Below are 27382 nucleotides of genomic sequence, written 5' to 3' on the forward strand. Positions count from 1 at the left end.
CCCTGCAGGTACAGTGCGAGTACAATGATGCGGGTACTATTATCTTCGCGCTACAGTACCCGCACAATAAATAATTGTTCACCTCATAGCTATAAATACTTCCGTGCATAGATATTAATACTTTAGGAAAAAAATTTAAATTGTGGAGTTTTTGCGATTACCACAAAAAGTTATTTTTTCACATTTAATTTTCGGTGGTTCCCCCGCGGGTAAAGTGTGGGTACTATAGCGTGGATACTGTTATCAACTTTCTAATAAATAATTAATTTGGAGTGGATCAGCTGCTTTTTCTCAACTTGTATGGAAAATAAAAAAACAAATATATCAATACAAAGAATCAAATTAGAAAAGTTGCTGAGCAGTACCTAATATTATAAAAAAGGAAAAGCCTTGTGATAATAATTTTTTTGGATGTCAAAATTAACTCTAGAGTACGAATTATGTAAATTTACAAAATGAGAAGGGTATATCTGACATCTGACAAGGCATCCTCCTTCTGCTTGACTGCCTCGAGTAATCAAGTTCTCTCGACTCTCGCCACTCTGCAGTGCTAATTACTCGCACTTACCAGTAAGCCTAAACTTTAAGTAAAAGTGACTACTGGTGGGGTCCATGGTCCAGTAGCACACGAATCTGAACGCGTGAACTACTGTATGATTCGTGAAGATCAGTAGCACACGAATCTGAACGGGCATCGGACGGTGACCACTGGGAATCGGACCGCCCCCACTCCATTAGTTTCTCCGTATCGATTTATTAACATGCCTTTTTGTTATTTTATTGTTAGTTTGTTACAGCGAGCAAAGGACAAATTGAGTTCGCTAACTGCTTGCCACATTAAAATATACAAAATTAAATATCAGAGGATCTAGAATTTGATTTTCTAGCGTCCATTTGGTTCTCTCCTCCTCTCTCAAACCAAGGCCATCTCTATTTAATCTCACTCCCCGCTCTCTCGTTTTCGTCCTCTCTTGCTGCCTCACGGAGATTGCATGTGACATTGGAAGCGTTAAATTTTATCGTACCTGTATTCGAATTGCGTTTATCGTAAGTATTATTGTAATTTTCGATTTTGTTTTTTCGCTTGTGTTGATAGTAATACTCTTTGATTGGAGCACTGATTGCACCGGATTGCTTGTAATTCGTTGTTAAATTTTGAAGGTTGACGAATTAGATCAGTATCTAGAATTGAGCTGTGATAAGCACTTTCGTAATTTCTGATATCAATTTATTACTATTTCAAGCATTCTTTGCATCGTAATTTATGTTAATTTTTTACTGTTAATAGTATGGAGTGAAGGCATATTATTGTTTATTTCCTAACAGAAGTATTTGATTTATTTTTTTATTTTTGAGATGTTTCAGCCAGAGCTTCTTGCTTTAAAAATTTAGTTTTTATTAACAATAAGTATTAGCTTTTGTGAATATATAATAATTCCATGCACTTCTGAGATTTCTAAGCCTAATATCATGAAATTAGAGATTAGCTTCTTATTTCACTGGAGTACTTCCATTAGAAATTATGCAATTTAGCAAAATTTGCTCCTATTTTGAAGCGACCTTTTTTTTTTCCTATTAAACAGAGAAGGAAAATAGAGGTTCTATTTATTGGATGCTAGAGTGAGATCATATCATTTGAGATTATATCATTCGTTGTTGTTTAATTTTCAGAAAGAGAACTAAAAACAGTAAAAATGAGTTTTGGGGGGATCTCATATTTTGGTTGGTTGTTGTTCTTGGTAGACAATTAGGCTGGAACTGAAAGAAGAAAGTAAATGTCAATTTAGTATTATCTCTCAGTGCAGATTAGATAGGTTTGATCAATTAGTTACACTTTACTGTTAAAGGACCGCATGGTAATTTTTATGTTAATCAGGATAATTTTTGGTGTACATAGATCACCATGTAAGAAACCTGATTGAAATTTGAAACATATATACATTTTCATTTATTTATATTGGCACTTCACCTTTAATCAGGAGTCGTCTAGGATTTGTCTTCATTTTTATCATTTTTTCATATGCAAATTTAAAGAGATTAGATATTTTTGATCAATTGTGCAGTTTTTGCTGGTTAAATTATGTTATTATATATATATATTTTTTGCCATGCAAGGATTGCCGAGAAGCATGTATGAGAGGGATCAGCATGTATTTTGGGGCTATGACTTGTTTCATGGCCCCTTTCCAAACACCAGTTACTATGGAGATCTGAACCAGCCCCAAAATGATTTCAACTACACTGATGTTCTATATTCAAATGAAGGTAACTTTGGTGCCTCAAATTATCACACTAAGATGGAAAATTACTCAAATTAGGAATATTACAGAACCCCAATCCAAGCAAAAGAGAACTATCTGGAATTTGAGATGTCATAACAAAGAATCATATGAAAAATGTTGCAGAGGTAGCTAGATCATCACATTCAGATGAAAGGTACTTGCATGGTTCTTACGACCCGCATGATTACTCTGCCTCTGCTATGAGAGTTTACAGCTCAGGTATATTCTTCTGGTAATTATTCTTAGATCCGTGGACCATTCTATTAAAAGTTCTCTAATGTAAATTAAAACATATGCATTCTCCAGCTTTTAGCAATTACTGTTTTTATCCTTGGGAGTTCTAACTTGGAAATAAGGATGGATTGCAACTGTATATTCTTACAAGCTTTAATGGAAAAATATAAACTTCCATGTGAAACGCTGATGCAAATCTAATGTTTTTCTCCAAAAGTATTTTTTAATGATTAAATATCATCGAAACAATGAAATAAGTAGTTTTTCAAAGAATAGGCTTTTTTGTATGTTTCTTTCTTCAAAACAATACTTGCAATAGTTTAGATGCGACTTTTTTTTCTCATAGGTTTTGGATTAAAATTTAGAAGAGCCAAAATGATAAAAACTATTGAAAAGTTTAGTATCGCTTCAGGTTTGGATAATCCTATACCTGGAACCTTTCTCTAATAAGTTTTCGTCCAAATGTTAGGTGCCTTTTCTATCAGCTCAATTTTCTAGACCAACTAGGTATCATGTTATAGAAGTAATTTTAACTCCTATCAGGCGTTATTTTCCATAAATGTTCCTCAATTTCAAGTCTAGTATGTTATATGATCATCTTATTTCGCAATTGGATTGATTTGCTTTATTTGTTCTTTTTTTTCCTACTTAACCTTTGCTAATTGTTTTCTCTATTTATAATTCTAATATAATGTAGGAAATGATGGTGATGCAGGCCCCTCTAGCTCAAGTTCAAGTCCAGATCAAAATTCAGGTGCAGGAGAAGAGTGGATGGATCTGTCAAACTACTCTGAAATTGATGATGAAATGGAGAAAAGATTGTACCAAATGGTTCCTATTCGTGTGAGTTCATTCTATCATTTGGTCTATTTCATATTAACAATATTTCTAATCTGTAGCGTTTGGTTCAAATTTTAGATGCAGTATATATTTAAACTAAAGCAGAAAACGCATAGTAGGTTACTAGTATCCTGCATGCACTATTTTGGAACTTCACACCAACCCTGTAGGTGTGTGTTGTTCAAGTTAGAGATGTTTTAAGGAAAGTGGTAGTTCGAGGGATCCTTTCTAGATATTTTTGGCTGACATGTCATATCAACAATTCTGTTGTCTTTTTTGTTAATTAATTTTAGTTTTTTCAGCACTACTGCTGCAATATTAGAATTAAATTGATCTATACAAAGAAGAATTTTCCACAAGTGGCTACCTAATATATGTCAGATTTAGTGTTTCAATGTATGTCATTTATGGTCCAAATAATTCTGAAATTTCTATCATGTAATGAACAAACTTCTGTTAACTTGTAAAATTCTTTATTTATGCTAGCACAGGATGCATGTTGTTGTATAATAGTGTACTACATATTCTTATTTTTCTTGTTTTAATATCATTTCAATTTTTTAATGTGCAGCATGTGCCTAGGATAAACGGAGCGATTCCTTCTTATGATGAGGCCACTACTGACCATGAGAGACTAACAGACAGGTACATATTTTAAAATGTGCCATGTTTTATTGGATATATATTAGTAAGCATATTTTTTGTATATTTTTCTATGCTTGATATCATAAACCATCCCCCTCTTAGTTTGTAGAATCAAATAGGGCCACTGGCATCAAAACGTTATTAACTGTTTTTGTAGTGTGAGATAATGTCTTTTTTTTTTAAAATACCATGACAGAAGCTGGTGTTGTTGCATTAAACATAATGCACAAAAGGCACTCATACAATGTACATTTTACAAAAGCATAAAGCATCAAGTTTGCCCTGCTCCTCACACTCATTAAACTACTATTTACCAGTAAATTTAAAAGGACTGAAAAAACATTTGAAAGTTAACAAAACCTCAACCAAAAGTTACACTCATTAAAAATCCTGCTCACTAGAATCTCTGGAGGAAGAGAGGATCCTCTGAAAACTCTTTCGTTACATTGTTTCCAAATTGCCCAAGTCGTACATGCGCGGTGCGAATAACTATCTTGTAGGATTTACTCGTAAGTTCCAGTTCCAGGTGCCCTTATAGATATTAAAAAAGAAATAAACATTACCTTACTTATCTCCAGTTCTATCACAGCCCTCTTAATTTATTTTGTTTTAGCATCATGGTAGTAAATGATTATGAAATGCCGGTTCTTGTAGGATCTACTTGGGTGCATTTTTCTTTACTTATCGTTCTTGCTACAATAATACACATTTGAAATCTTTGAAATTGTCATCAAGTTTTTAAAAAAATTCTGCGCTATGTCTATCACTCTCCAAAACTAGATTTCTTTTTTTCCATATATTTTTTTTACTTTGCCATATTACCTACAAATTAACACTTTTCTTCTGACCTCAAAAAGTAAACAAAAGATTAATACAGAACTGGTCATTTCAATTTGACAAAACCAGTTTTTTTTTTTGTAGTTCAGAAATTCTCCAGTGTAAATAGCAGCACAAGAATTTTGTCAACCTACCATATAGATTTTTGCGCAATTAATATGATTGTCAGTGACTCAATGGTGGTGGTTTAGTTGAACAATTGTGGGGGACTCAAAATATAATTACTACTTGGGAAAAAATTGTTTATTTGAATTTTTTTTATTTGATTGAATTTTGTAACTAAGGAAAAAAGTACACAGTTATGTTGTTACCACAGAATATATTGTGAACCATTCTAATCATTAAAATATATTGTAAACCTTAAAATATTTAGAATTCAGTATTAAGACCACTCCTTTTCTCTGCTAGTTGTCCTTATTGGAGTAGAAAATTGGTCAAATCAATCTTTGTAACTTTGTATACAAGGCGCCTTAGCACTTTACAAATATCTTTATATGTTATATAGGTTGCAGTTGTATGATGTAGTTGAGAGAAAGGTGCAAGGAGATGGTAATTGTCAGGTTAGTATATGTTGCTTTTGGCATTTTCTTTTTGTGTTTTGGGTTTGCTAATTGGGTCATGATATTGACCAACTTAGTATCGTAACATAAATTATTCAGTGCGATTCATAAGCACTTATAAACACTAGAAACAATAAGAAAGACAAACCAATGTATTAGACATGAGTTTGATATGAGAAATATGAGCTCAACACCACTGGTACGCTACAAATGGTCAAAACTTAAACATGACATTGTAGTTGTTGGTTTAATGCCTGTGCAGCTTTTATTCCTTCCAGTTGTACTTTGCAAAAGTCAACAGCTGATATTTCCTATTATATACAGTTTAGAGCACTGTCAGATCAATTTTACCGGAGCCCTGAGCACCACCAATTTGTAAGGCAGCAGATTGTCAGTCAGGTAACTTTAAACTTTTCTTTCTACCATTTTGACTTGTGCTTTACGTTTCATCCTTGCTTTTTAAATTTCCATGACTTCACTCAAATCGCAATAGAGGGCAAACAAATAAATACAAAAAAAAAATGACAATTCAAAGACTTAAAAAAAAAGGATCTCAAATTAAAATTTCTTTACTATAATGCAGCTTGAATCACACCGTGAGATGTACGAGGGATATGTACCGATGCCTTACAATGACTATTTAGAGAAGCTGTCAGAGTATGATCAATTGCCTTTTGGTTTTCATTAAGAGAATATAATAGCTTGCAATTTAATTTATTTAATATTACATATTGTAAAAACAGAAGTGGACAATGGGGTGATCATGTTACTTTGCAAGCTGCTGCTGACACGGTATGGCTTTACTTCCATATCCTTGTATATTGTTTTGATTCTAATTTTCAAACACTTGGGCAATTTCATGTACTGCTGCAAAATTTCGAAATACCATATGTGTGCCTTTAAATAATTTAAAGACACGGTGTAATTTAAACATCACAGATTACCCTTGTAAAGAATCTCGAAGTAGGATAAACAAACTTCCTTTTCAAATTTGTACAAAAGATCTCCAAACTGTCCCTCTATTGCACTTGCTTTGCTTCAATTAAATGAAAGATAAGGGTAGTTTAAGATTGTTTAGAAAAGGTAATTAGTAGAGGAGGATAGGTGGTGTTTCCCATATTTTGACGGCATGCATGATATTTCATGTTTTATGCACTTGATATTTTCGCATATTTTCCTTTACTTTTTTTTTATTTTTTTTATTTTCTGGTTTGATTATCCTGACTGGTACTTTTGTCTTGCAATGCAGTATGGTGTCAAAATATTTGTGCTAACATCTTTCAAGGATACATGCTACATAGAAATTCTTCCTAAAGTTGAGAAGTCAAAACGAGGTACAATTATAATATATTCCATGATTTGCATCTTTTCCAACCCCACTTCCAATTAGAAGGAGAAATCCCGTGTTTCAAATTAAGTTTGTGCATTTTATTGCTGTGCAGTGATATTTTTAAGCTTTTGGGCGGAGGTGCATTACAACTCGATTTATCCCAACGGAGGTGAGTAGGTACATTCACTTCCTTGACCTCTTTTATTTTATTCTCTTTCTTTTCAGAAAGGTATGATTTTGTGCTTCTTTTTTCTTGATTATCTTTCCTAGTAATCAATTTTATCGCTGTGGAACATGCATATTGTCACCCCAGATGGTCGGTTAATTTGCAAACTCTCATTTAGTACTGTACTTTTGAAGTAATAATGACATCTTACTACCAGAATATATTGCTAGATACTGAAACTGAATGATAGTTAATGTAAATTTGCTTAATTGTATTATTCAAGTTCATATGATTTGACCAGTGATAGCGTGACTGTGTTATGATATAGTCTGTTCTATGATGCAGAGCTACCTTTGTGGGAAACAAAGAAGAAGAAGAAATGGTGGCATTTTGGTAATAAGTAACGTGTAATAGATCGCCATGCATAATGATGATTCAAGACTTGATAATTTATGTCTTGTATTTATCCATTGTTAATTGTTAAATAGCTTCATGTGAGATGGTTGCCATGAGCATGACACTCCCTTCGCGGTATTTTTTTTTTTCTATTAATGAATAAGAGTTGATCCTTGAGAAACCCATTAAAATAATATTATAGAAAATGCAACTTATTATATGCTGGTCTAACCTTTAGATTCCCATTTTGCACCTTTTTACACTAGCTAGTTAACAATCCAAAGAGGTAATTCCGAAGAAGCATCGGTCATATGCAGTTTACAAACTTAAATTTATCAGCGTTTTGTGAGTACTTGATAAGATAGGCAGAACAATCAGCCGGATTAAGCCTAAGTCATGGTCGACCTCTTGCAAAGATTATTTGGCAAGCAAACAGTGATACAACTCTTGATAAAAACTACAAACAAGTTCACTTGTCCATGGAAACGATGCTAGTATATAAGCCTAGTAGATGATTTACATGATTCTAGCTCGGTTTGCACATTAATTTTATAGGAGAAAGAAAATAAGTTTTGTACCTTAAATGGTCTCATCAGAATTTTTTTTTTATCGTGCAATTCTCACGTAGAATTTGATTATTATCCAAGTAGTGAAAAATACGGCAAACAAAGTTAACTATTTTTTTTTTTGAAATACCATGACAGAAGTGTTGTTGCATTTAACATAATGCACAAAAGGCACTCTAACAATGTACATCTTACAAAAGTATAGAGCATCAAATTTGTCCTGCTCCTCACACTCGCTAAACTACAATTTACCAGTAAAATAAAGACTGAATAAAACATTGGAAAGTTAACAAAACCTCAACCAAAGGTTACACTCATTAAAAATCCTATTCTCTAGAATCTCTGGAGTAAGAGAGGATCTTCTGAAAACTCTTTTGTTTCGCTGTTTTCAAATTACCCAAGTCGTACATACGAACCATGAGATCCAAATTTTCTCTTTAAACCTACTGCGATTGGAAATGTTGCTTCTGAGTGCCTGCACTGATGATATCCAGATGTGTTGGATTGTTGTTCCTCGTTGGATTAGATTAATCCCAAACTTTGCTGATATCAACCTCCAAACCTAATTGACATTGTATTTGCCTCCGTATCAGTATATCTTGTGTGAGTATTCTACCATTCAGAACAAGGAACATGAAGATCTTTGCCAAGCTCGGGTGCTTGGCAGTCCATAGTATACAAGTAACAACCTCATCAAAATTTATTTTTTTAAACTTAGTTATCACATCTGTGTGTTCACCCTTTATTTATTTTTATTTTCATATCGTTGTACATAGTAATATGATTTAAGCACGATTGATATTTAAGTTTAAATATGATTTAAGAATTCGGTTAGATACCAACAAGAACAAAACTAAGTCAAGATACTCATTCATCCCCTCCATTCTTTAAAGACACCTATTTAAAGAACTGTCTATAGTTTTGAAAAACTACATACTTTGAATTCTAGATACATATTCATCTAATGGAAAAAAAACATAATTTAAATAAAAGACAGCTTGACAAACACCATAAATTAGATCTAAAATTAGCACTAAAAATGATTATTTTCCTTCAAGATGAGAGTAGGCCTACCAATAAAACAATGACCGATACCAACAGAGTTGGAGCTTAAATTCGAGGAGCTAGCAAAACTCAATTTTCTTCTTGATCTATCACCAATTTTGATAGGAGCTCCACCTTCTCCTACTCGTTCTCTTTGCACCAATTTTGACTTCTTCCTCGCTATTTGAACCGGAAACTGCCTTATGATCCTGTAACTCAACACAGTCTTTGTTATCTCCACCTAGCTAGTACTAGTACTACCATCATCAACATTTCTTGCGCAGCGTCTCGTTCCTCTTGAAGGCATGACTGTACCATAGTAGTAGGCAAAATACACTTCATTTGCTGCTGCGTGTACATTGCTGCATCACGTGTTCAGCTACCAAGCACTTGGAGGCCTGGTGCTTCTCATGCAAGTGCAAAAAATGAAGGTAATCATGGGCACCTGTCACATAAGGAATAATAAGTGTCTCATAACACCTAATATGACAAAAAAAATTGTTGTTTGTTATATGTATAGTACATTATTTTAATCTAAGGAAACTTACAGCAGGTTTAGCCCTTAAATAGGGGAAAAAAGGATCCCAACACCACCGCCTAGAATAATGGCTACTGCATTTTGTGGGTTCCTCATATCTTCACACTAGGTCAAAAAAAAAAAGAAGAACCAATCAAGTATTTTACAAAGGGTATTCATCTTTACAAAGAAAAACACAGCAATGATATTTTTGCACACTTGCAAGAGTGCTACAACCACATTCATAGCAAATATTAGTAAACAGGATGCATAAAACTTACCTCAACCTCAATTCCTAGACCACCCATGCTGAAGCTTGACCAGGCTACACTTCGTGAAATATTTCATTAATTCTGGGTCATAATGGAGAAAAATGCCTTTGCCAACTCTCTGTAGGAAAAAGGAGAAGTTGCTTGTTTAGTCTATGCATTATTCAGTTACTACTGGAAGACTCCTGGAGTTGAAAACAAATAATTTGTATAGACAATAACACGAGCAATTTTACACTTCCACTTCTATCATTTATATCAGAATTCATGATGGATATGTCTGCATTATACTATTATTAACCATAAGATAATACATGCATTCAGTAATAACTTACAGCAACCGTAAGTATGGGTTACTTCTATATTTGTATACCTGAACAATCTATAAATGCAAAACATGCACATTTTAACTTCTATATTTGTACACATGAACAATCTATATATGTGCAAAAACATTGGAACGACTAAAATAAAACCATTCAAGATGATTCAATGGTATATCCAAAGCCAAGTAATAATCAGTACAACATAATATTCATATAAAACTAATGGTCTTTATTTTATCACTTTTTAACTTTGCCTCAGAAAGCAATCAGAACAGAACTGTTTTCTGCTTTATGCTCATAGCAGGGAAGTGTAAAATAATTAGCAGCAAGCCAAAAAAGGATTCTCAACAATTGAACTTTTAAAAAAAAAAATACTGAAACATAAAAAAGGAAGAAAATATATAAAGAAAGAAAACAACAATTTGCCATTACTAAGTTAAAGTTGCTAAAATGTAAATAGTGTTATGATGTATTTCTTTAAATGATCGCACAAAAGATATTTGCAGGATACATAGCAGACGCTATGATAATATGTTGATTATATGAAATGGAATAGATATTTTATAATATTGAATCATTAGAACCTTGCATCCAATTTCTAAATTATTTAATGGAATCCGATGACACAACTATCTATTATTTGATTGCCTTTCCAATGTAAATACTTTAAAACAAGCATGGTATGACTTTGAACTGTACAGAACAATTAAATGGCATGAAAAATGTGCTTTTTCAAAGGTCCACAACATTCATATTTGTTTAAAATTTTGACTTACTTTTCTGTTGTGGATAACTAATCTTAGCACCATATTAGCTTGACTCTTAAACTAACTGACACAAGGTTTCGCAAAAAGTAATAGCGCTATATGGTTATGTTTGACAATAGAACAAGGCATATTGTGAAGTGCATTTATATGTACATTTCCTTCATGTTATCACAGATGCATGCAAGTACTCACGAAAAATCACACAGTATAACCTTTTCATGTAAGCACTCGAAGTTATGTGGATACTTGTATAAAAATGCCTCCACATTTGTGCAAGTATATATAAGACAGGCCTAACAGGAAAAATTAAGTTTCTCTCTAAGAAACTGATTGAGAATACATAAACATGCACAGACGCAAAGTTATGATGTCAATTCTCATTTTTCTAATCTAAGTTATTGAACGGTTCGGATCGACGTTTGGTCTCCAAGCACATTTCAAAATGGAGAACAAGATGAACGGTTCGGATCGATGTTTTGAACTTTAAAATCGCAAAATATGAGTGTGAAGTAAAATAGTCGTAGATCATCTCTTAACCATATACTATTATACTATTTTGTGATATCAGGAATAATTCAAGACTTGGGCAAAATTAGCAAGATAGCCAAAATCAATATTAACCATATACTATTTTGTCACTGTAATTGAAAACTTAAAATTAAAATCTATAGTTGACGCTTTCAGTTTCAGATGCAATTCATGAACTGTGCCATCTAAGTGCAAATAAACTTAATTCGAGACTTGGTCAAAATTAGCACCATGTTTAGCAAAATTGAGAACAACAGTGCAGGTAAAACCTAGGTGGGAGGGACGGGTGGAGAATACTGAATACCTGGTTCCACCGGCGCGGAGACGGGCTGTAGTCGTCGGGGGGGGGGGGGGGGGGGGAGTGGCGATCTGGCAGAGGCGGAAAGGAGGATTGGCGATCTGTCGTAGGGGGGGTGACGGATTTTGGAGAGGAGTAAGAGGTGGCCCGCAAGTCAGCCTGAGAGCGAGAAATGAAAGAGAAACGGAGACAGAGACAGAGACTGGCGGAGGCGGAAAGAGAAACAGAGACTGAGAGCGAGCGAAAGAGAAGGTCCAGACTCCAGAAGGATCGGATAAAACCCTAGGGGCTGCGTGTTTTCGCTTCAAAAGAGAGGCCCAACAGAAAACAGGCTGCATGCAGGCTTTAATATAAGCCCAAACATGATCTGGTCTGTCTCTAGGTAAAATTGCGGGCCGGAAGGGTATGAACTGGCCGCTAAGATGATGGGCTTTTTTGCCATTTCTAGCCTAGAGAGAGAGTGAAGTCAGTGAACCTAGTTAGGGTATAGCAAAATTTAAGAGTTTTGTACAGGCCGGTTAAAATGACAAGCCCAAAACATTTTGTCAAAGTCCAAAATAGTTAAAAAAAAAAATACACAATTATTTACATGTCCATTTTACCGATCTCCCCAAAATTCAAAGCTTTTTAACTATGATTTATTCTATATATTCTATAAATTCAAAAATGACATATTCTAAAACATGTTACCTGTCTCATTTTGATTTTGTACATTAATAAAAAAAATATAATATGCTCATTTTGTAGTCAAAAGCTGATTATAGTGTTTACTTGCTGTTGTTTTTTTTTTTTTTCAAAACTATGTTAGGATTGTTGTTCTGCTAAGATTTGTTGGTTTGCAAGTACTTTTGTGATTTTGAGACAACTGGTTTGCAATCTCAAATCATGGATCTTGTTTAATTTGAGATTACTGTTTTTTTTTTTTTTCAAATTGCTGGTTTCCAAGTACTATGCCAAAATTTGTTTAACATAGTACTAAACTACAATGCATTATGTTAGGCATTTCTCTCTATGGTTTCAGATTATGGATTTGCTTAAATCTCGTAAGTCTATTTTGGAAATAATTGTAGTGCACTATGTTAGATACTATTCTCTAGCTTTCAGATTATGAATCTTCTTTAGAACTCTTAGGTTTGATTTCGCATTTCTCTCTATGCTTTCATTTAATTGAACTATTTGATCCTAGAAATTATATATGATCACCGTAAGTTATACTGGGTTGTATTCTGATTTTGTGGATTATATTGGTTAGAAACATTTTAATATTTTCAAATCAAAAGCTAGATACAAAAAACACGGTCAAGAACATTGACCTTTAATTATTTTAATTATAAAGGAGGAAAAGACCATTTTAGCAATAAGTTTTACTGGAATTTGTTACCGTTTTAACAATGCTTGATTTTAATGTAACATCGTTCTACAAAAAGTTTAATTATAAAATGGGGGGGGAAAAAAAAAATCTAATTTCATGAAAAATCTCTTTCCCTGCCCACGGGTTTTTTCAACTTATGAAACCTAATACCCAAAATATTCATTTTACAAGTGAGTTGGATAACACTTATGCTGTTATTCTTCACATTTTATTTCCTTTCTTTGATCGTAAGTATTGGACTTCTCCAACGTTTATGCACGATTGGTATTTAAATTATCATATTAGACTTTCTCCAACCTCATCAAAACTTGTTTTTTTTTTTAAACTTAGTTATCATATCTGCATGTTCTCCCTTTACACGGTAATATGATTTAAGCACGATTGGCATTTAAGTTTAAATATGATTTAAGAGTTCGGTTAGAAACCAACAAGAATAAAACTAAAGTCAAGATGCTCATTCATCCCCTCCATCGACATTTATTCAGAGTACTGTCTATAATTTTGAAAAACAACATAATTCGAATTCTAGATACATATTCATCTAATGGAAAAACATAATTTAAATAAAAGACAGAACTTAACAAACACCATAAATTAGATCTAAAATCAGCACTAAAAAATGATTAATTGCCTTCAAGATGCGAGTAGGCCTACAAATAAAACAATGACCGATACCAACAGAGTTGGAGCTTGAATTCGAGGATAAGCTCATTTTTCTTCTTGCTCTCTTTGCACCAATTTTGACTACTTCCTCGCTATTAGAACCAGAAACTGCCTTCTGATCCTGTAACTCAACACAGTCTTCATTATCTCCAGTTAGCGCGTCTTTTTGTCCATCGTCTCTTTTACATCCATAGTAGTACTAGTACTACCATCATCAACATTTCTTGCGCACCGTCTCTTTCCTCTTGAAGGCATGACTGTACCATAGTAGTAGTCAAAATGCACTTCGTTTCTTGCACACCTGTCGCATAAGGAATAATAAGCGTCTCATAAAACCTAATATGACAACAAAAATTGTAGGGTACTTTGTTAATGTATAGTACATTATTTCAATTGAAGGAAACTTACAGCCTGTTTAGCCCTTATTTGAGTAAGGGGAAAAGACGGATCCCACCAACACCACCGCCTAGAATAATGGTTGCTACATTTTGTGGGTTCCTCATATCTTCACGCTAGATTAAAAAAAGAAGAAGAACCAATCAAGTATTTTACAGAGGGTATTCATCATTACAAGATCATTAGAAAAACACAGCAATGAGCTGTGCATTTCTTCCAAGTTAAATGGTTCTATATATATGCAATTTTTGATGAAACTCATTGTATCATTGCAAAGTTCCCTTAGGGTTAACAATAGCATCTTGTTCTTTTGAAAACGAGAAATCAAAAAAATTAGTATGCACTATTTTGATTTTAATTTGTGTCAAATAGACATTCTTCGAGAGCTAGGTCCAGAACCCTAAAATAGCAAGTTTTACAGTTTCTAAATTCCAATTCCACCATACCTAATCCACACACTTGATCTACTCTTTCTAACAGAAACATCCCAAAATACTTTTATAATGAAAGCACTCCAAACGCACAAGGGTTTGAACTAGTGCTTCATTTTTGTTTCTTTCTAGTAAAAATTAACCTTTTACCTTGGAAAGTAACAAAAATAAGGAAAATCAAACATTAGTTTCAATAGAACAAGCTTAAAAAAATAAGAAGCACGATAATCCATTGATCAGGGTATTACAAGTTAGTTTTTGTTCAATGAACAGTTGATTCCTATCATTTAGACATTCATTCCAATAAGCACAAAAGTGCTACAACCACATTCACTGCAAATACTAGTAAACAGAATGCATAAAACTTACCTCAACCTCATTTCCTAGACCATCCATGCTGAAGCTTGACCATGCTACACTTCGCAAAATATTTCATTAATTCTGGGTCATAATTCAGAAAAATGCTTTTGCCAAGTCTCTGTAGGAAAAAGGAAAAGTAGCTTGTTTAGTCAATGCATTATTCAGTTACTACAGGACTCCAGGAGTTAAAGACAAATAATTTGTATAGACACAATAACACGAGCAATTTTACATTTTCGTTTCTATCATTTATTTTCAGAATTCATCATCATGGATATGTCTGCATTCTACTATTATTAACCATAAGATAATACAAGCATTCAGTAATTATTTACAGCAACCGTAAATATGGGTTACTTACTTACTTCTATATTTGTATACCTAAACAATCTGTAAATGCAAAAACATGCACATTTTTACTTTTGAACTTTTAAAATGATGTACATTTTTACTAATATATTTGTATACATGAACAATCTATGAATGTGCATTCTCCGTAATACACATTGGAACGACTAAAATGAAACCATTCAAGATGATCGAATGATATATCCAAAGCCAAGTAACATTCAGTAGAACAAAATATTCATATTAACCTAATGGTCTTTATTTTATCACTTTATCTTTGGCTCAGATAGTAATCAGAAAGAGCATAACTGTTTTCTGCTTTTCGCTCATAGCAAGGAAATGTACAATAATTAGCAGCAAGCCAAAAAAGGATTCTCCACTTTTGAACTTCTAAAAAGAAAATACTGAAACAAAAAAATAGGAAGAAAACATATTAAGAAAGGAAACAACAATTTGCCATTACTAAGTTGAAGTTGCTAAAATGTAAATAGTGTTGTGATGTATTTCTATAAATGATCGTGCAAAAGACATTTGCGGGATACATAGTGGAAGCTATGATAATATGCCGATTATGTGAAATAGAGTAGATATTTCATAATATTGAATCCTTAGAATCTTGCAATTTCTAAATTATTTAATGGAATCCGATGACACAACTATCTATTATTTGATTGCCTTCACAATGCAAATACTTTTAAACAAGCATGGTATGACTTGGAATTAATTAAGAAACAAACTGAACTGTACAGAAAAATTAAATGGCATGAAAAATATGCTTTTTCAAAGGACCATAACATTCATATTAGTTTAAAATTTTGACTTCACTTCTCTCTTGTGCATAATTAATCTTAGCAGTATATTGGGTTGACACTTAAAATAACTGACACAAGGTTTCGCAAAATGTATTAGCGATATATGGTTATATTTGACAAAAAAAATAAGACATACTGTAAATAAAATTTATACATGCATTTCCTTCATGTCATCACAAAAACCATTAAGGTTTTCATTGACTCGGGTTTTGGATGGGTAGTCATGAATCCAAATGCATGCAAGTACTCCCAAAAAATGACACAGTATAACCTTTTCATGTAAGCACTCAAAGTTATGTGGATACTTGTAAAAAAATGCATCCACATTTGTGCATGTATGAACAAGACAAGCCTAACAGGCAAAATTGAGTTTATCTCTAAGTAACTGATTGGGAATACATACATCCGCACAGATGTACATGTAAATTCTCATTTTTCTAATCCAAGTTATGAACTCAGATATTTGTACTACGAGCAATAATCATAACTATTGCAAGCTAAAGTCTACTCAAGTATTGATGTTTCATGTTTTCATCCATTCATGAAGGAACTCAATTTCAGTAATTGTGCCAAATGCCAGAACACCAAACTTAATAAGGGTGCAAACCCAAAGTTTTCACAAGCAAAAATTTCATCATTCCTAGGTTGAGAAGTCAATTTTCACAGTATTTAACAGTTTCTTTAGGAAAAAAGAATAGTTAGAGGCTTAAATTCCTAATTCAATCTTACAATGGAGAATCTCTTAATTATCGCCACCATAAAAAAGAATACACAGAAAAATTAACTGAAGTATAATCTAAACAATTGGGACAAACCTCTTTGTGCAATTGTATTCTTCTTTTTGAATGACGGTATGAAATTGGAACGCTTCTTCAAAAGTTTCGGTAATTTTTTAATGGAAGCTTAAATTAACAAAGGGATTGTGAAAAAAGAAGCAAGGAAAAACGGCGGCTGCTGGCTGCGCAGAGAGAATGAACCTACCTAGGGTTCAGGAAAAACAAAACAAAAAAAGTTAAAAAGAGTTCTACAGACCGATTTAAGTGACAAGCCCAAGAAATCTCGTTGCAAAGCCCAAAATAATTAAAAAAAGAACAGTTATTTACATGTTTATTTTGCATATATCACAAAAGTTCAAAGCTTTTAATTATGATGTATTCATATATTATGATATGTTTAACGTGACGTAACGTGACATGATCATATGGTTACATATTTTGAGAGACTACACGTGTTGAAAAATGTGTCAAGATTGGTTCACATGTCACGACTTGTCATGTTATTTTTGGCCGAGCGTATTTACACCTGTGCCAATATATGACTGATTGGATTTGATTTTATTCGAATCGTTAAATGTGATCAATATAATAAAAAAAACTAAAATTTCAAATTTTTAATCTTTTCATATTATTCTTCAAAAACCATCTGGAGTCCATATCCTCGGAATAACAGAATATTTCTGATTAGATTCCGCCTGTTCCATCAGAATTAGAATAAATCAAATTGGAGATGGACTGGACAAAATCCCTGTAATATTTGTGCAGATTTTAATCAGATGGTCTAGATCTAATCAAAATATTTTGTTACCTTAGAAGATATGAATTTAAAGCGAAGATAGAGAGAGACAGAAGAGCAGCTTACTGATAAAAGGAACCAACACTGTCAGTTTTCATGAGCGGGGCCGCCTGGTAAGACTAACAGGTGGGGACACTAGTAAAAGCGTAGAGATGAGCAGCTGAGAAAGAACTCTTGATTCAGGTTGGGACTGGTAGAATATCTCTGATACTTTACCGCATCAGCTTTAGTCAATATTAAGTTCTATATATAAAGCTCTGTCAGGATATGAAAACGGTATTGTCCCATCTACGCTTCACTGAAGTACATAAAAATGACAGAATATAGAATCGATGGAAATATCCATCCCTAAGGAACAGTCTTATTTAAAAGGAAAATTATACATATTATATAACCCAGAAATAAATGATAAAATTTCAGGGGATATCTCAGACTCATTATTGCATTACAGGCACTTGGATCCAGAGAACAGACGATCCTCTTTTAATCAAAGAAAAAAAAACACCTCTACAAAGCCCACTACATTCATAATTACACAATTATTTTTACCCGTATGAGGAAAACCCTCCAAGTAGTAAATTATTGTGTACAGAAACGAAAAACAGACACTCTACGTGATACGAACGAGATATATAATTGATATCACACTTGCTCAAGCCGCATCGACGGCCAAAACATATTTCTTATGCAAGGTCAAGGTTCCTTTCATATTTCTCTATAAAGCTCTCCACCTTGCTATTAAAATCACACTTGGTGGATTGAAGCGAGTTAGTTTGTGTTATATTCTGGATTTCTACATCATCTTCATAGCAGCCATGGCCATCCAGCAAGGCCAGGTCATCATACTCCTCATCAGATTTAGTGGAGTGTTCATCTACTGAACCTTCCATCTATAGATGAGTACAACAAAATTCGGTGCACTGTCAGACTGATATTATTATCAAACAATTTCATTAAATAGACCAAGAAGCAAGAGTGGTTGCATATGTTCTTTATTTGGGGGTTTTATATCAGCGAAAAACAAGACATAGGCCTACACCAGCCCTTGTACCAGTAAATATCACATCAGAAATTTCAGAATATTAGCTACAAGTGCATGTCCATAATTGCTTACTGATTTCTAGCAGCTTATAACTTATCTAATTGGCTGTGATACACTTGGACTTGTAAATTAATCTTTCAGAAGACAAGGGGGAAAAGGAAAGGTACCTCATTTAGGTCGTGGTCAACACCAAACCCATCACTTAGGTCTCCATCAGTGTCATCTCGAAAAACATCAGCTTCTTCTTCGCTTCCCGAGACTGAGAATCCATCCATTACCTACAAAGGAGAAATCAGAACACAATAACCTCAGCTTTAATTGAATCCGAAAAGAATCTCCGAAGTTAATAGGAGGTTACACCAAGTATGTACGTAGCTGCACGAATAACACTATATATTATTGCCGCATAGGAACTGGACCGGGTACATTGGTTGGTAAAGGTTCTAAATGTTGCATTAAATAAAAATGTCGGTGCAAAAATACACCATATATTTTCCTCCTCTAAATGGAAAATCATATCTTTGGCATATTCCCTTTTAAGTTTCCTGATTGACTCATCATATCAAGCACAAAATAATAATAACATAATTTTTCTCTACCTCTTTGGAGTACCCTTCCGACATCTTAGGTGAGCTGCAGCAAGAAGACAGAGTCCCTGTGCCCTCAGCTCTTGAACCATCGAGGCTTCCAGCGTAACTTGACCCCGCTTCGTCACTTGGCCATGCGCTCAACCCAAAATTCCCAAATTGTAGATTAACGGCCTCCGCAGTGCTGATCTGCAAAGGCCCATACATCGGGTTTGCATCCATGTCAAAACCATATCCTTCAACCGGCCATGCCTTCGCTACCGACCCATCATCGTACAGCAAGGCCATGAGGTTCCTATCCGACCCTCTTCTCCTTATGAGCTGAACAAACCCTTTAGAAGTTACAGAATTAGCCTTGTAAATGCTCTTATACTCCTCATTTAACAAGGGCACTGTGTTTGTATTTGGGTCATAGAGAGACTCCCCGGTCTCCCGTCTACGTAAGCAGGAGAAGACCGTGGCATGGATGGCTGCCACGCTGCGGTCAACATTGGTGTTATTTATCTTTGGCACGAGGTGCTTGTCGGCACGGTGGCACAGGTACTCTTGTATCGACCGGATATTACGTATGTACTTGATGTACTTGTTTTTCGCCGGGTCGAGTGTCATATATTTTGCACGCACCGCAAAGCGCTCCATGTGCTTGCCTTCATTTGTAATATACAGCATGAAGGGGATAATTGATGGGTGCTTCTTCATCAGGCCCATCTAGAAAAAATAAAATAAAAGAGTTGATGAAGCTGAAGTGTAGTGCAACAATTTTAAATAGGTGTACGGCACCGGTATCATCTGAGATCACTGATATCTTTAATGGACTCTGGCTTGACTATTTATGTACCACAAACCAACTATTATGTACATTTTGAAGTTGTGCAAAAAACATATTTGCAAAAAGCATAAACACCTAAATTTTAGAAAATCACTTGATCTAAAATTTCTAGACCATTCAAAAGTATTGATGTTCTACCTATCTAAAAAAACAGAAAGAATTCTACAAAAATAGAAATTTAGTCTGCAAGTGCATTTTCATATGGAGATCATGTTAAATGGTTCGGTTCAACTATTTGAACTTTAAAAACGAAGATATTGATCCATAGTACGGACCAATCTGCGCTATGCATAGTACCATAGCCTCACTCTTTGCAAAAAGCATAAAACACACAAATTTTTTAACTTGGCACTCACCACAAAATTAAGACTTAAATGAACCCCTTCAACAACTACGGATTCTTTCCTCTCTTCACAGGAGGTGATAAGCCGATCAAGGCTGTCAATTACCATCTCAGATTGTGCCTTGTAACCTTCAACTGCCATCTGCTTTGTACTAATCGTCTCCACCAAACGAACCTCCGGTTTCTCCCCGGAAGATGAAACCGACTCCTCTCTCTGCTTCTTGGCCTTCCTCTTTGCTTTCGCCTGTGCCACTGCCACCGGATCCAGACAATCTCCTGCATGGTAAGTCGAAGCGTATAGGAGTGGGTTTTTCTTCTCGTCTACAAAGCTGCGCATCATGTGTCTTATCGAATCTGTCGATATCACAGTAGTGATTCCTAATCTACTCCCCTTTTGGGTGAAAGAAAAGGAGAAAAGTCAGCTTTTTGTTTTTGGTAAAAAATTGAAGCAAGTTATAAATTGTTGGAAGTAGTACCAGTAAAGCAGACAGTGTGGATTTCCCACAACCGCTTGTTCCACAGAGAAGAATAGTCACTGACTCTTTCCTCTCCCGGATCCTGCAAAATAGTATGAATAAATAATCTTTCAGCATTTCATAATATATATATCTCTGCTATTATGAATATCTTCAACAGTAAGCACCAAGTAAATAGTTTTCTATAATTTAAAAGCTCGGTATATATTTCCTTACTTGCAAGCTAGAATCAAATCGGCTCGTTGGTTGGGGCCCACATACTTGTATAATGTTAGAGCATCACACACCACATTAATGAAATAATCTCTTGAGACGACAACCGTCGTTTGTTTCTTATATAACTCAAATGGTATGGCCGAAGAGCTCGATTCAGCACTCTCTTTTGCAATTTGTTTTCCATTGGCTTCAGATTCTGCACCCTTTGCACGTATCACTTCAAATACCCTTCGGCTAATCTGAAATTCATTTTGGTCCATAAAGAGGTGCACATATTTGACTAATTGGTTTCAGAAAGCAAAATAATTAAATTTATACTTTAAAATATTAGAGGTTACTTTTGAAATTTTAATTAAAATTAGTGTGAAATAATATACTCAAATGGGGAAAAGGATAATTTGATATCTCAAAAGTACCTTAAATCTGTTAAAACTAATTTTGGTCTGCCAATGAATGTTTTCCAAATTTGAGAGTCATGCATTTTTCTTTCTATTTGCTGGTCTTCTGTTCTCCATTGTTCTTTCAGAAAAGTGAGAAAATGCAATTCATTCAATTTCTCTCTCTTACTTACTTTGCTTTAATGCCACAAGTTGTTTCATAGAAACAATTATTCGAAGTTACGCACTGAACCTTGAATTTAAAGAGCGAATGCAACTTGCATCGCTTTCTAGGAAATTCGAACTTCACGGCCTACAAATACTTTGTTGCCGTTGAAAAAAGAACGAAGAAACAAAGAGAAACAATAAAATCCCTTTCAGAGTGCAAAATTCCCCAAACTGAAAGCGACCCTTCCTCAACCAATCAACGAACCGATTTTTGCCTACGGGCGTGTTTGAAGCAAAAAAAAAAAAAAACAAACCGATTTTGAGCACACAAAAAGGTCACATCACGCATCACACATCACACATCATACATGAAACAAAAACACCAAAAAAACGAAAAGAAAAGCAGAAAAAAAAAATGTTGAACCTTGAAAGCATGTCTCGCTTTGCAACCCATGAACTGAAGCGTGCCCTGGAGCACCGATCGTGTGTACCTAAACCCAGTTCCATTCTCATCGGACACGTCATCCACCACAATGTACAAAAGTTTCGCTCCCGCTCCCCCATCCATCGCCATTGCCGATTCCAAATCTCAAATTCACAAGGAAGAAAACGCAATGTGGGATGGGAGGAGATGGGTGGTGGTAAGGGTTTTTATGGGATTGGAAGGCGCCATGAAAGTGCCAGGCGGAGAGGTCACGAAGGACACGCCGCGGTCGCCAAGGGCTTACACATGGCGTCTCTTTGGTTTTTCTCTCTCTCGTTCGACACCTCTCCTCTCTCTCTGTCTTTTTTTCTCCTTTCTACCCTTCGCACTTATTAAGAGACTCTCGAGATTATAACGAAAAACAGAGACCATGGCAGATCCGCTCCAGTACGCGGTTTATACAGAAAAGTAGAGATCATGAAATATGACCGTCTGATCGTAGATGAAGGGGTCAAAATCGTGCTAATTTTAACAATTTATTGAATTGGGGGGGAAATTTTTTAACAGACTAGTTTTGGTTTTGTGCAGAGCATGGGATATATGCAACGCTGTTTTGATTATATAGTTACTTCGCTGCATGAAGTCAAAACTAATCTGTTAAAATATGTATCCAATTCGGGCATTTGACGTTTGAGAGAAGTGGATCGATCGATATGATCTAGTTATTTTAAGTCTTCTATATATATATATATATATATATATATATATATATGAGTTAGGCTGGGGTGCTATGGATAGCATAGTGGCCTCTATGCTACGGCTCAATATTCGAGTTTTCAAAATCCAAACGGTCGATCCGAACCGTTCATCTTATTCTCCATATTAATATCTGTTTGGAGACCAAATTTTATAATTTTCTGAATTTTTTTACTATTTATTAAGCCACTTTAAAAATCGCTAATCCAACGGTTTTACTGTTTTGTGCAGCCACCGTTGGATCAACAATTTTGTAAAATACTTAATAAATAGTAAAAAAATTCAGAAAAATGTAAAATTTGGTCTCCAAGCAGATATTAATATGGAGAATAAGATGAACGGTTCGGATCGACCGTTTGGATTTTGAAAACTCGAATATTGAGCCGTAGCATAGAGGCCACTATGCTATCCATAGCACCCCAGCCTAACTCTATATATATATATATATATATATATATATATGGGGAAATTAGAGTGAGTCCATGGTACTATGCATATCAAGGGTTGGTCCGTAAGACAGCTTAATATTTGATTTTTCAAAATTCTAACGGTCGATCCGAATCGTTCATCTTGTTCTCCATATTAATATGTGTTTGGAGATCAAATTTTACATTTTTTGAAATTTTTTTACTGTTTTTTTAGATATTTAGAAAATCACTTGATTTGAAAATTCTGGACCATCCAAAAACAGTGATTTTCAATAAATCTAAAAAAATAGTAAAAAAATTTCAAAAAATATAAAATTTGGTCTCCAAACACATATTAATATGGAGAACAAGATGAACGGTTCGGATCGACCATTAGGACTTTGAAAAGTCGAATATTAAGCCGTATTACGGGCCAAATTGTAATATGCATAGTACCATAGACTCACTCGGGAAATTATATGTAGGAGTTTTTTATCTGGATCATCCAAAATGAAAGAATGCTTCAGATTATTTATAATTGACATTGTCAAAAATCTACTTAAAATAATTATGGACCAAAAAAACCCCTTCTGCACAATGAAAAATAATAGCATATTCAGCGGCATGTCGAATAAAATTTAATTTGCTACCAAAAACATATTGCACTCTTTTTTATTGAATATGCTCTTTTTAGGAAAATCAAGATAGAGTAACCAAAATGTTAGCTTACAAATATTAAATAAAGTTTAGTGCTATATTTAATGAACTTTATTAATATATGTGATGCTCATTAACAAAAGCATTTTTAGTTTCTTTCTCAAAATATCTCTCTTTTTGTTGCATAATTTTTTATTTATAAAATATATAAAAATAATATAAAGTTTTAAATATATTGTATTCATATTTTGATTATGTAGAAGAAACTAAATTTGTTTTCTTGTTCTTTTAGGGTAAAATTTTTTTTTTGATTCTTTTGTGGCGTCTTTGTTTAGAAATGTTGTAAACAACGGTATGTGCTTGTTGAAAGGTTGTAATACCGTTAATTACAACCGTTAAGCGATTAATCAATATGAGACTGATTAATCAGAATTTTGCAGATAATTTTTGCCTTTTCATTTAAAATTATGTGTACATACTTGTAATTATTAAAAAAATGTTAATTTAACTCATCAAACTTATCAAATAAATTTATGTTAACTTAGTTTTATTGTTAACTAATAAAATTTTATGAAATTATTATTTATAAAAGCTAAAATAAGACAAAGGAAAGTATAATACATATAACAAATAAATGTAGAAAAAAAATAAAAATGACCAACTAATTGACTGTATAAATAAAAAAAAATAAACGGTTCGTAACATTTTGATCATCACTAACAACTAATTGGCCGATTAGTCGAACTAAACGGCTATTTTTTACAACACTAGTTCCTACTATGAGATCGAAATATGAATGCAATTCATCTAATAATTTATATTAATTTTTATATAATTTTTGAAAATAAAATTATACTTTTATTGCTTTCGTACTCTATCCGTTGAATTTGGATCGCCAAGTACCTTGAGGTGCAATAAGTAAATATCGACCGTTCCTTTAACTTGATACGAATCATATCTCTCAAGTTGAGGTAAATATGGACCGTTTCTGCATCATCTAATTGAGTTTGATCTAATTAAAATTAATCTGAACCGTCCGTTTATTTATTCCACCCCTCTAATGACTGAGGGGACACTCCTATCCGTAGAGGGGTTACAAATTTGAAATCTCTTATCATCTTTCACTTTGCGTGCGATTCTTGAGATAAGATTCTTCAAATTTCTTATCGCATGCATTAAGAAAACTTTATCAACGAACATAAAATATTTTTCTTAAGATCTTTCGCTTTTTGTGTTTATGCCTCCTAATTATTCTAATTGAGTTTTGTAAGATGTTTTAGCTCACAATCTCTGGCACAATAATTGGTTCTGATTAGATGGTATTAGACAATTAATTGGGAAAAGAACATAGCATGTAAAAACTTGAATTTGGAAATGGTATTAGACAATGAATTTGTCTTTAAAACACATTTTAATTTGATTTGCTATATAGGCCTATATCGATCACATCTTTCTACACCTTGATGCAAATTCGTTTGTTTTGATCCTTCACTAATATTATATCACACTCACACAAGGACATGATTCCGATATATTTATTAACCATTTCGGAACATTTTTTTTATTTGTAGCATTTTAAAAAGTTTAAATTAAAAAAAGTAGCTCAAAGTTGAAAAAAACAAACTCTGGATAAAGTGGCTAAATAGCCAGCAGGCCTTGTTTATTATTTGTTTTTATACAAACTATTTTAACGTAAGAGGGCACATTTAATATGTTTAAGCACGCTGATTGAAAAACAAACTTATAGACATATTGCAAACTAGACTTTTGCTCTAGTTGTTAAAGACAATGTCATCTTAATTTGTAGTAGATGGCAGGTTCAAAATATGAATCATATATTTAAATATGAGATACTTGTTTTTCATTTTTTATCTAAAATATAAATTGAATGATAATGCACGACTCTCTATTTCAGAGATGAAGATTCGGCCTCCAATTTTACTCAAAAAGTTTTTATAGAAGTATCAATTTCAAAGAATTTATAAGACTATCTGGAAAATTTGTTAATATATATGCTAGAGATAGGGTTAGTGCTTAAAAGTACTTATCGAATATCAACCGACCATTAGAATTTAATTACGCGGTGCTGATTACAAATCCATAGTACCTAATTCAGCAAACAACTTTTTTTTATTAGGCTTTTGATCGAGTATCCCAAATTGAAAGAAAATAAATAATATATATGAAGTTTTATAAAATATCAAGGTCGCGGGTTCAAAATTTAGAGAAAGATTTCCAGTTAATATTAAAAACAGTTCGGTGATTTGACCTCTAACTTTATTAAAAAAACATCATATTAGAACTGCTTTTATTAAATATGATTTTCCAAGCCTTCAGTAAAGAAATATTATCATATTTTTCAATCAATAAAATAGAATTATTCTAATGTACTAATAACAACATATCATGTGATGTACTGTGATTTAAATCAAACTTTTTTAGATGTTCAAATGGTATATTCAAATCGCTAAATAAAATGTTTACATCGAAATCTTATAATATAGAATACTAATATGAGTAGGGTTCAAATATCACATTTTTTTTTCAATGTTCAAACATTCAATTTGAACAGTTTAATATAATCTCTATATTAAAGTGTGCTTGGAGCCTTGGAGGCTAAATTTTATATATTTTTCTAAAATTTTTTTACTATTTGTTAGATGATTACAAAATTATTATTTTTCTGAAAATTCTGGACCATTCAAAAATAGTAATTTTGCACCTATCTAAAATTAGTAAAAAAAATTCAAAAACTATAAAAGTTGGTCTTGAAGCACATTTTAATATGATGATCATGTTGAACTGTTTGGATCAACTGTTTTGACTTTAAAAACTAAAAACAGAGATAAAAATGTGAGGAATTGAACCCTGCTCAATACATACTAATTATCTTACAATTTTTTTTTTATTATTTTTAAGGATTTTTGAAATATGGCCCTAAAATAATAGAAAGTTAGCAATATTTCTATTTCAAATACTGGTACTTTGAGGGGACATAAAATTATAGACTGAACAAATGTGAACACATCCCAATCAACAGATAATTAGAAATGAGTAATGACAAAAAATGTGATAGTTTATCCAGGGATCTGATTACTTCCCTAAAAAAGCTAGAAACTTCTAATTGGGGGAAAGAAGCAATTGATCCCTTCTCTACATATTGTGCCAATTTGGTGATTCACCAAAATAGCTCAGAATCCAGAGGCAGAATCCGGAAATGAGATAGATAAGACATAATTATATGATTATTTTGAACACAAGCATATTTTTATAAAAAAAATTCTGAAAAAAGCATAACAAAGAAGTATATTTTATATTTATTTTTATTATGAAAGATAGACAAGTCTCTCTCCTAATCTCACAGGTGAACAAAAATTTGCTTCATAAATGATCGATGAAGGCTAGTAATGGGGTGAGGACCAATTTGGTTTTAACTAGCAAAGTGCTTTGCTTTAGCATTTTAGTACCGTTCAAAAACAATAATTTTGTATCTATTTAGAAAATTAATAAAAGAAATTATTAATAAATATAAAATTTTATA

General features: G+C 33.3%; 2 protein-coding genes and 3 long non-coding RNA genes across 11 annotated transcripts; 1 reads left to right on the plus strand and 4 right to left on the minus strand.

Moving 5' to 3' along the window:
- The first annotated feature begins 818 nt into the window (after nt 1-818).
- On the plus strand, nt 819-7508 carry LOC144576128 (OVARIAN TUMOR DOMAIN-containing deubiquitinating enzyme 9-like). Of its 6 annotated transcripts, none has more exons than XM_078326399.1 (12): nt 819-1047; nt 2116-2265; nt 2406-2501; nt 3214-3359; nt 3928-4001; nt 5344-5398; nt 5723-5797; nt 5982-6055; nt 6142-6190; nt 6648-6732; nt 6841-6905; nt 7240-7508. In XM_078326399.1, exons 2-11 carry the CDS (start codon nt 2130-2132, stop codon nt 6903-6905), a joined length of 855 nt encoding a protein of 284 aa, XP_078182525.1. In that variant the 5' UTR covers nt 819-1047; nt 2116-2129; the 3' UTR covers nt 7240-7508. The 6 variants fall into 6 exon arrangements, with proteins under 6 accessions (XP_078182525.1, XP_078182523.1, XP_078182524.1 ...); XM_078326397.1 differs by having other exon boundaries at nt 820-1047; nt 6841-6897; nt 7223-7508; XM_078326398.1 differs by having other exon boundaries at nt 820-1047; nt 6841-6897.
- LOC144576129 (uncharacterized) lies at nt 7329-7920 on the minus strand. Its single transcript, XR_013518602.1, has 2 exons — nt 7613-7920; nt 7329-7552 (listed from the first exon to the last, which is right to left on the minus strand). It is a non-coding gene; the product is annotated as an uncharacterized LOC144576129 (long non-coding RNA).
- Nucleotides 7921-8723: 803 nt separating this feature from the next.
- On the minus strand, nt 8724-11865 carry LOC144543688 (uncharacterized). 2 transcript variants are annotated; one of them, XR_013508034.1, is made up of 5 exons: nt 11612-11863; nt 9699-9807; nt 9449-9543; nt 9036-9345; nt 8724-8980 (listed from the first exon to the last, which is right to left on the minus strand). It is a non-coding gene; the product is annotated as an uncharacterized LOC144543688 (long non-coding RNA). The 2 variants fall into 2 exon arrangements; XR_013508033.1 differs by having other exon boundaries at nt 8724-9345; nt 11612-11865.
- Nucleotides 11866-13442: 1577 nt separating this feature from the next.
- Nucleotides 13443-17023, minus strand: LOC144543689 (uncharacterized). The gene is made up of 4 exons (XR_013508035.1): nt 16803-17023; nt 14837-14945; nt 14049-14152; nt 13443-13941 (listed from the first exon to the last, which is right to left on the minus strand). It is a non-coding gene; the product is annotated as an uncharacterized LOC144543689 (long non-coding RNA).
- A 938-nt stretch (nt 17024-17961) lies between these two features.
- On the minus strand, nt 17962-22410 carry LOC144543691 (P-loop NTPase domain-containing protein LPA1-like). The gene is made up of 7 exons (XM_078292050.1): nt 22022-22410; nt 21053-21291; nt 20837-20918; nt 20374-20751; nt 19201-19896; nt 18769-18879; nt 17962-18449 (listed from the first exon to the last, which is right to left on the minus strand). The coding sequence occupies exons 1-7, from the start codon at nt 22169-22171 to the stop codon at nt 18243-18245; spliced, it is 1863 nt and encodes a 620-aa protein (XP_078148176.1). The 5' UTR covers nt 22172-22410; the 3' UTR covers nt 17962-18242.
- Nucleotides 22411-27382: the final 4972 nt, after the last annotated feature.

Source organism: Carex rostrata, chromosome 25 (genome assembly GCF_964058835.1).
Source record: "Carex rostrata chromosome 25, lpCarRost1.2, whole genome shotgun sequence".
NCBI lineage: Eukaryota > Viridiplantae > Streptophyta > Magnoliopsida > Poales > Cyperaceae > Carex > Carex rostrata.